The following is a 10,000-nucleotide window of genomic DNA, read 5'->3' as shown; positions in this document are numbered from 1 at the left end:
CCTAAAAACAATGAAAGTGAAAGGAAAAGAGGCGGTTTCTTACAAACGTCATGCCCAGTCGAAGTGAGAATGAATTAAATAAGAGGATGAATCTTAAATATGTCCTGGCTTTGGCTTTTTAAAAAAGCAAAATGAAGTTATACACAGCCTTGATTATTCATGCCCACCCACCCTCCCCCCCAGCGGTGTGAGGTAGTGTTGCCCCCCCCCCTCTCCCCCCAGCGGTGCGAGGCGGTGTTAGCGTTATTGATTGAATTGTTCCTCTCCTCTGCCTCTCTCAATCCTGTCTGCGGCGCACAGCGGAGAGAGGGAGAGAGGGAGAGATGGAGAGGAGGATGAATAAGTGATGAAAACAAAACAGCGGAACCCTTCTCGGATCAATAGGGGGGCGGGGGCGGGGGGGGGGGGGAGAAGGGCCAGGAGGGTGTCCGGGAGGGCCAGGAGCGATTGAGAGAGAAGAAAGAGAGAGAGAGAGAGGTAGAGCGAGAGGGGAGCGTGGTTGAAATGAGCAAAAGCCGTTGGTCTGAGGAAGAGACACAGTGTGCATGGCTGTGGAGGCAGAGGCCTGCTGATCACAGCTATGATCTGATTCTGTCTTCTTCTTCTCTTTTTTACTACCACCCTCTTCTGTGCCTCTCCATCTCTCCATCTCCACTTGTCTCGTCTCCCTGTTCTTACCACCTCCCACTCCCCTCTTTCCAATCACCTCTGCCTCTCTCATCCCTCTTTTTTCACTATCTTTCTCACTTTCTCTCATCTGTCACTCTCTGTCCTCCTCTATCATTCCCTCCCCACGATCAACCCTTCGTTTCCACCCCTACGATTCCCCCCTTACTCCATTCCCCAACCTCCGCCTTGCCTCTGCACTCCACCTCTCCCTCTCCCTGTCCTCCCTCCATCCCTCCATCCCTCCATCCCTCCCTCCAGTCCCGGCCATGATCACGTCGCACCCCAACACCACCATGGCCATCAAGGGCGAGGACAAGGAGCTGAACTGCACCGCGCGCGGAGAGTGGCCCATCATCATCCGCTGGGAGCGCGGCGACACGGTCATCGACCCCGACCGCAACCCCCGCTACACCATCACCACCAGCCCCAACGAGAAGAGCGACGAGGTCATCTCCACGCTCAAGGTGCGTGTACCGGGCCTCCAGTCCAGCTCTGCTGTCCGCTCTCAGTCCTGCTCTCTGAGTCCAGAGTAGAGGTGTCCGCTCTCAGCCCAGAGAGAGGGGCGAGTCCTGCTCTCTGAGTGCAGAGTACTGCTGACCCATCTCAACCAAAAGAGAGGGGCGCGTCCTGCTTTCTGAGTCCAGACTAGAGGTGTTTCATCTCAGTCGAAAGAGAGGGACCAGTCCTGCTCTCTGAGTCCAGAGTAGAGGTGTCCGCCCTCAGCCCAGAGAGAGGGGCGAGTCCTGCTCTCCAGAGCAGAGGTGTCCCATCTCAGCCCAAAGAGCCCAGTGTGGGGCACGTTTTTACTCTGCACCAGCGCTACGATGCCTGGTTCTACTCATCAATGTCTGATCGATCACTGTCTTATCAATGGTGATTGATCAATGTCGTATCAATGTCTTGATTGAAGACAGACCCACACTGGCTTTTTTTGGATAAATATTGGATAAGCCTGGTCTAGATAAATAGATGCAGTCCATAAGTATTTTGACAGTGACACATTTTTGTTGTTGTTTTGTACTCTGTACTCTGTGTAACAGCACATTGTAATCGCTCTCTTCCTCTCTCCTTCTCTCCCCCTCCCTTTCTCTCTCTCTATCCCCCACTCTCTCTCTCTAGCTGAAGCCAGCTGACCGTGGAGACTCTGTGTTCTTCTCCTGCCATGCCATCAATTCGTATGGAGAAGGACGTGGGCTGATCCAGCTAACCGTGCAAGGTCAGGACCCCTAACGTGTGCACACACACACTAGCACACACACACACAACACGCACACACACGCACACACAGACCACACACCACACACCACAACACACACAGCATTTCTGGGCTCATGCCTGAGCAAGCCTGCTGTGTGAAAGTATTGGTAGAGACACCATGTGCTTTGGAAGAGAGCATGTGCTTGCTATTGGTCCTCCTGACTCTTCAGTACAGTACAGAGTGTTACAGCATGAGCACAACTGTTAATTCCAGGCTGGAACAGGGGGGCTAAGGCATACAAAAACAACAGGTTCTCAAAACCGTGAGAGTGAGGTCACTCTTGGTTGGCATGTTATGCTCTTACTGCCTGAGCCAATGAGACGACTGCTCTTACTGCCTGAGCCATGTTTTTGACACTCTTCCCCCCGTCTGACTCCCCCCCTCTCTCTCCAGAGCCCCCGGACCCCCCTGAGCTGGAGGTGCGGGAGGTGAAGGACCGCAGCATGAACCTCCGCTGGACCCAGCGGTTCGACGGCAACAGCATCATCACCAGCTTCGACATCGAGTACAAGAACAAGTCCGGTACGCCCTGCCCGCTCTCCTCCTCCTGCTGAACCCAGGTGCCGATGCGCTAAGTGTATAAACAATCACGCGCACGTCCTGAAATTAGGTGCCGGGCTAGCGTCGTTCGGAAATGATGATCAAAAAATGCCTGCACATGTTCGGACTCGGCGGCACGGATGGTGCAGTGGGTAGCACTGCCGCCTCACAGCAAGGAGGTCCTGGGTTCGAATCCCCGTCGGCCGGGGCCTCTCTGTGCGGAGTTTGCATGTTCTCCCCGTGTCTGCGTGGGTTTCCTCCGGGTACTCCGGTTTCCTCCCACAGTCCAAAGACATGCACGTTAGGCTGATTGGAGAGTCTAAATTGCCCGTAGGTATGAGTGTGTGAGTGAATGGTGTGTGTGCCCTGCGATGGACTGGCGACCTGTCCAGGGTGTATTCCTGCCTTTCGCCCAATGTATGCTGGGATAGGCTCCAGCCCCCCTGCGACCCTGATCAGGATAAGCGGGTTCAGATAATGGATGGATGGATGGATGTTCGGACTCCAATACACCTCCGATCAGTGATACGACCCCGTGAAAAAGCAGATAATGTTTCGATCCTGTCTGGATCTTCCTCAGGCCTGAATGACACTGAATCACACACCCGTGTACACCATTTAATCTCCTGTCCTGGCCGATGGTTTGAAAGTGTGCAGGCAATACACTTACCACCTCACACGATCTGTCTGTCCGCCCTAATGCTCCCCCAGCCTCTTTCCAGCTTTGTGGACAGTGTTAGTCCAGACACCAGAAGGCTATGGGGGCCGATCCCTGACCAGAGCTAAATTGGAGATTAGCGTGGCGGCCATTTTATGTGTTAGATATTAATTTATGGAGTAATGTAATTACAGGGCAGTTATGGGCCTGTTTGTGGACCAGGTGCTAGTCTTACGTGTCATTTTATCTCACGCTACAATAAGCAGTCACACTCCCAGAAACACACCCCCATTGCTGTTTGCTAATTTCCATATCTAAGGATTTCTGTTCCTGAAAAGAGAACAGTCAATACAATAAGAAAAAGATAGAGCAATGAGCTGTTTTGACACATCTTGAGGAACTAACTATGGTTATACATATCTACCTTTAATAACTGTAATTAGCACCGATATTGAGCTGCCGTTTTGCACGCAAACATAATGGAGTCACCGTCTCCTCGTTGCTGTTGCCATATCGTCAAGTCTCTCCCTCTCTCCTTTCTCCATACCCCTCTCTCAGACCCCTGGGAGCTGAAGCACGCCACCCGCAAGATCTCGCCCACCAACAACCAGGCCAACATCGTGGAGCTTCACCCGGCCAGCGTCTACAGCATCCGCATGTACTCCTACAACAAGATCGGCCGCAGTCAGGCCAGCAAGGAGCTGACCATCAGCACCGAGGAAGCCCGTAGGTTAACCCCGAGACAAGCTGACCACATACACACACACACGCGCACACACACAGTGTTTCTGCATGGACTATTCCTGACCTTACAATTACATGGTTCTATCTGCATTGTGAGCGGCTATAAGATATTGAGCTTCGAAGATTCCAAAGTGAATGGGCTCCAAGCAGATACGACCTTTTGAAATGATTCATTTATTTCATGATTTTAAACAGTAGTTTTGTGTGAAACTTCACACATATATTTAGTGCCCTATAAAGAACCTATTTATGGCTCTTACTCATTTATGTTAAAAATGTAAAATTAAACCTTACCATTCTAAGGTCTTGTACTGTCGATGCGCAGAACAACGTACCAAGCAGAGATCCCTGGGGTACGCCAGAACAGGCTTGAAAGTGCTGGATCTGTCTCTATGCACTCGAGCCAAGATTTACTGATTAGCCTGTTGTTATTGTCATACATAAGTATACATGAGTAAAAGATATTTATGGTGTAACCCGCCCCCCCTCCCCCCACGCACACACAGAGCCTGACGGCCCCCCCATGGAGGTGATCCTGCAGCCTATGACATCGCAGAGCATTCGGGTCACTTGGAAGGTGAGATAATCTGTAACATACTAATAAACAGAATATATGCATGCTATCACCAGTAACGGTAAAGATAGTGCTACTGCTAATTGTAAATGGTTCAAGTGATTATCTCTCAAAGAACTGTTCCTCTGAGTTTCTTTGTCCTTTTTATCAGCGTTCCCATCTGTATTTGCATGTCCTCTATTCTATAAAAAGTTACATCTCTCTTTTTCCCTCTCCCTCTCTCGCGCTTTCCACTCAGCTGAACTTTCTTAATTGGAATTACAAAGAAGCATTTGTGTTGCCAAAGCGCAATCCACCAAGCCCTACGACACTAATGAAACAACGTCAATTCAGACAACAATGCAGAAATAGCGAATTTACAAAAGTTATGACAGAAAAAAAGCCACATTAAACAAGATGTGCGGAATAGGCGATGCACACCATTAGACAGGAAGCGGTAGCGCTACTGAAAAAGTGCTATTAAACGCGGGTGATAAATCCTTGCATGTAAGCCACTGTCCCTCAGTCTGCGACAGGCTGTTACATGTACTGTTACAGCATGGAGCGCTCCCAGGCCCTGCCAGGGAAACAGATGGGCTGTTTCAGAACGTCCTGCTTCTCCAGCACTTTGGCGTGGATTTGATTGATGCTATTTTTCCTCTCCTCCTCTCCCAGGCTCCGAAGAAGGAGCTGCAGAACGGGGTCATCCGGGGTTACCAGATCGGTTACCGGGAGAACGGGCCGGGCAGCAACGGCCAGTACAGCATCGTGGAGATGAAGGCCACGGGCGACAGCGAGGTCTACACCCTGGACAAGCTCAAGAAGTTCGCCCAGTACGGCGTGGTCGTGCAGGCCTTCAACCGGGCCGGGACCGGGCCCTCCAGCTCAGAGATCAACGCCACCACGCTGGAGGACGGTACGGCAGGGGGGGGCACGGAGGGGAGGGAGAGAAAGGGAAGGAGGGGAACGGATGGAGAGGAGGGAAGGGGTTGTGGGGAGATGGGGGGGGGGAAGGAAGGGGGTTAGGTGAGTGTGAGCGAGGGGAGGGAGGGAGAGAGGGAGAGAAAGAAGCAGGGGAATGGATAGAGAGGAGGGAGGGAAGGGGTTATGGGGACATGGGGGGGAAAGGAAGGGGATTAGATGAGTGTGAGCGAGGGAGGGAAGTGATAAAATGATGGAATGGAAGGAAGGAGAGAAGGGGAGGGGAGTGGGAAGAAAGGAGAAGAGGTGTGAAATGAACTAAGAAGGAGGAGAGAGCTTGTGAGGACAGAGTGAGAGCGTGATAGTGATGGAGAGAAGGAGGGGAAAGGGGATACAAATGAAAAAAGTGAGTGGAGGGAAGAGAGAAAGGGGGGAGGGTGGGGGAGGAGGGATGGAGGGAGAGGAGAAGGTAAAATAAAGGGGAATGAATTGAAGAGTGCAGAAGATGGGGGGAGTGGGAGAGGAAAGGGGGACATGAGATGGATTGAAGAGAGGGAGAAGTGAAGGTAAATTATCCGGGAGCGCTATTTTAAGAGCCGTCGGGTTTTTATGGCGCACCTGAAAAACCCTCCCGGGTCTCGGGTGGGCTTTTACACGGGACAGGGGAGAAGCCACGCTCACACCACAGACCAGCGCTGCCCTGCCTCTGTGTGTACTCACACGATGAAGGGAGCTTGTTGTCATTTGATTTATTCCTCACTTTCCGTTCAGCTTTGGCAGGGAAACGTGTGTACCAGACCAACAATAGGTGCTGAGACTCGGAAAATCCCCAAACTGTTAAAGCGCCAGAACCTTCCGAGGGGCTGCCATCTTTCTCTCCTGATGCTTTTTTTTTATTGATCCATCAGGGCTGTGAGCTTCAGACTCACACACACACACACACACACACATGCACACCCACACACACATACACACACACACCGATACGTATCACATACACATCAGGGCTGTGCGCTACAGATTCACACACACACACACACACACACACACACATGCACACCCACACACACATACACATACACATCACATACACATCAAGGCTGTGCGCTACAGATTCACACACACACACACACACACTGATACATATCACATACACATCAGCACTGTGTGCTACGGATTCGCACACACACACACACATGCACACCCACACACACACACATACACACCAGGGCTGTGTGCTTCAGATTCACACACACACACACACACACACACACACACACATGAGAAAACACACCCACACACGCACACCCACACACACACACACACACACACACCAGGGCTGTGTGCTTCAGATTCACACGCACACACACACACACACACCCCAATACATATCATATACACATCAGGGCTCTGTGCTTCAGATTCACACACACACACACACACACCACATGCATGGCTAAAAACAAAAATATGGAGGGAATTCATCTCTCCTTCCCGCACTCCTTTCTCTCCTCATCCCTCATTCCTTAATTAGAACACTCATTAGACTGTCAGAGAAAAGAGGGAGAGAGGGAGCAAGAGAAAGCCCCATTCCTATCATAAAATACCCTACCCGCTCCCCCCCACCTCCCTCTCTCCTTCCCTCTCCTCCCTCTTACTCCCTCCTTCACTTCTCCACGTTCTCTCTCCCCCCCCCGCGCTCAATCTCTTTCTCACATTTCACATTTTCCTGCTGGGTTCCGGGGCGTTCTCGGGGGAATCCCCGGGTAGGGTTCTCTCGGTGCATTTCTCCGCGCCGTGCGTTTCTCCGTGCGTTTCCCCGCGCCGTGTGTTTCTCCGTGCGTTTCCCCGCGCCGTGCGTTTCTCCGCGCCCTGCGTTTCTCCGCGCCCTGCGTTTCTCCGCTCCGTGCGTTTCTCCGCGCCCTGCGTTTCTCCGCCCTGCGTTTCTCCGCGCCCTGCGTTTCTCCGCTCCGTGCGTTTCTCCGCGCCCTGCGTTTCTCCGCCCTGCGTTTCTCCGCGCCCTGCGTTTCTCCGCCCTGCGTTTCTCCGCCCTGCGTTTCTCCGCGCCCTGCGTTTCTCCGCCCTGCGTTTCTCCGCCCTGTGTTTCTCCGCGCCCTGCGTTTCTCCGCCCTGCGTTTCTCCGCCCTGCATTTCTCCACGCCCTGCGTTTCTCCGCCCAGCGTTTCTCCGCCCAGCGTTTCTCTGCCCTGCGTTTCTCCGCCCAGCGTTTCTCTGCCCTGCGTTTCTCCGCGCCCTGCGTTTCTCCGCCCTGCATTTCTCCACGCCGTGCGTTTCTCCGCGCCCTGCATTTCCCCGCGCCCTGCGTTTCTCCGTGCGTTTCTCCGCGCCCTGCATTTCCCCGCGCCCTGCATTTCCCCGCGCCCTGCGTTTCTCCGTGCGTTTCTCCGCGCCCTGCATTTCCCCGCGCCCTGTGTTTCTCCGCGCCCTGCATTTCCCCGCGCCCTGCATTTCCCCGCGCCCTGCATTTCCCCGCGCCCTGCGTTTCTCCGTGCCCTGCGTTTATCCGCGCCCTGCATTTCCCCGCGCCCTGCGTTTCCCCGCGCCCTGCATTTCTCCGCGCCCTGCGTTTCTCCGTGCGTTTCCCCGCGCCCTGCGTTTCTCCGCGCCCTGCGTTTCTCCGTGCGTTTCTCCGCGCCCTGCGTTTCTCCGTGCGTTTCCTCGCGCCGTGTGTTTCTCCGCGCTGTGCGTTTCTCCGTGTGTTTCTCCACGCCCTGCGTTTCTCCGCGCCCTGCGTTTCTCCACGCCCTGCGTTTCTCCGTGTGTTTCTCCGCGCCCTGCGTTTCTCCACGCCCTGCGTTTCTCCGTGTGTTTCTCCGCGCCCTGCGTTTCTCCGTGCGTTCCTCCGCGCCCTGCGTTTCTCCACGCCCTGCGTTTCTCCGTGCGTTTCCCCGCGCCCTGCGTTTCTCCGTGCGTTTCCCCGCGCCCTGTGTTTCTCCGTGCGTTTCCCCGCGCCCTGCGTTTCTCCGTGCGTTTCCCCGCGCCGTGTGTTTCTCCGCGCTGTGCTGGCGGAGGTCCGCGGCGGCCATCACTGTCACCTGCTCCGCGTCCCGCGCCGCAGTGGCCATGATACAGATGAGCATGATAATAATGATAACAATAACCGGCTCTGCAAGAATAATAATAATTAGCTTGTCTCCGGGGGGACCCTGTTTTTTTGTTTTGTTTTGTTTTTTCCTTGCTTCCTCTCGCGGCGTAATTGCCGGCAGCTGAACGCATTGTCTCTCCCGGCTCCCTCTTTTCATCTTTTTATTTTCCCGTTCCCTCGTTCCCAACTTCCCACTCCCTCCCTCCTCCTCTGCCTGCTTTTGGCTCCCTCCCACCCCCCCCCCCCACCCATTCCAAAATCCACCTTTCATTTCTCTTTCTCTCCCCATCTCCCACTATCTGGCTCATGTGTGGCACCCCCACCTCCCTCTCTCTGCCTCTCTGAAGGTGTAAGCAGTAATGAATGAGTAGTTATTGTAGCTGGGCGATAATGTTGTTTCCTAAAAGGCAGTTAGCGTAAAGGCTGTCTTGGGGGGGCAGGGGGGGTGGGGGGGGGGAGGGGGGGGTTGGCGACTGGAGCCGGGCCCCACGGCCTCTTCTACAAATACCATCATTTCTCTTCCTCTCTTTCCCTCCATCCCTCTCTCTCTCCCTCCCTCCCTCACTCTCTTCCTCCCTCTCTCTCTCCCTCTCCTCATCTCTCTCCCTCCCTCTCGCACTCTCTTCCTCCCTCTCTCTCCCTCTCCTCATCTCTCTCCCTCACTCTCTCTCCTCCTCTCTCTCCTTATCTTTTTCCCTTCCTCTCCCTCTCTCTCTCCCTCTCTCACTCTCTCTCCCTCCCTCTCTCTCCTCATCTCTCTCCCTTCCTTTCCCTCTCTCTCTCCCTCCCTCTCACTCTCTCTCCCTCTCTCTCCTCATCTCTCTCCCTTCCTTTCCCTCTCTCTCCCTCCCTCTCTCACTCTCTCTCCCTCTCCCTCTCCTCTCTCTCTCCCTCCCTCCCTCGCTCTCTTCCTCCCTCTCTCTCCCTCTCCTCATCTCTCTCCCTCACTCTCTCCTTCTCTCTCTCCTCATCTCTTTTCCTTCCTCTCCCTCTCTCCCTCCCTCTCTCACTCTCTCTCCCTCCCCCCTCCCTCTCTCCCTCCCTCCCTCCCTCCCTCTCCCCCTCCCTCTCTCTCTCTCTCACTCTCCCTCTCTCTCTCCTCCCTGTTATGAATATGAGCAGGGGTGTTTGGACGGTGGTCAGTTTGGCTCATGTGTAGTGGATGTTAAAGGTCTCTCCTCTCTCTCCTCTCTCCCTCCCTCTCTCCCTCTCTCCCTCTCTCTCCCTCCATCTCCCTCCCTCCCTGTTATGAATATGAGCAGGGGTGTTTGGCTCATGTGTAGTGGATGTTAAAGGTCTCTCCTCTCTCTCCCCTCGCAGTGCCCAGCCAGCCGCCCCAGAACGTGCGGGCCATCACCGTCACCTCTGACGAGGCGGTGATCACATGGTCAGAGCCCCCACGCATGACCCTGAACGGGGTTCTGAAGGGCTACCGCGTGGTGTTCTGGTCCCTGTTCCCTGATGGAGGTGGGTGCTGCTGGGGCCAGACACGGGGGCCGATTCAGAGTAATTATACTACTACCATTACTACGCCCTACCTGCACTTACTGC

At 54.2% G+C, this 10,000-nt stretch overlaps 1 protein-coding gene across 1 annotated transcript in view; it reads left to right on the top strand.

The window, feature by feature from the left end:
- dscaml1 (Down syndrome cell adhesion molecule like 1) overlaps positions 1-10,000 on the top strand; it is an 85,978-nt gene that overhangs the window by 45,262 nt on the left and 30,716 nt on the right. Inside the window, exons 12-18 of the mRNA XM_061216341.1 lie at positions 928-1,133; positions 1,789-1,885; positions 2,321-2,449; positions 3,684-3,851; positions 4,376-4,446; positions 5,098-5,338; positions 9,770-9,916. Of these exons, the coding sequence (XP_061072325.1) occupies positions 928-1,133; positions 1,789-1,885; positions 2,321-2,449; positions 3,684-3,851; positions 4,376-4,446; positions 5,098-5,338; positions 9,770-9,916 (1,059 nt within the window). The remainder of the gene's footprint in view (positions 1-927; positions 1,134-1,788; positions 1,886-2,320; positions 2,450-3,683; positions 3,852-4,375; positions 4,447-5,097; positions 5,339-9,769; positions 9,917-10,000) is intronic.

This window comes from Conger conger, chromosome 13 (assembly GCF_963514075.1).
Source record: "Conger conger chromosome 13, fConCon1.1, whole genome shotgun sequence".
NCBI classification, from domain to species: domain Eukaryota; kingdom Metazoa; phylum Chordata; class Actinopteri; order Anguilliformes; family Congridae; genus Conger; species Conger conger.
The sequence above is the reverse complement of the archived record's forward strand: the minus strand, read 5'-3'. Positions and strand labels throughout refer to the sequence as shown.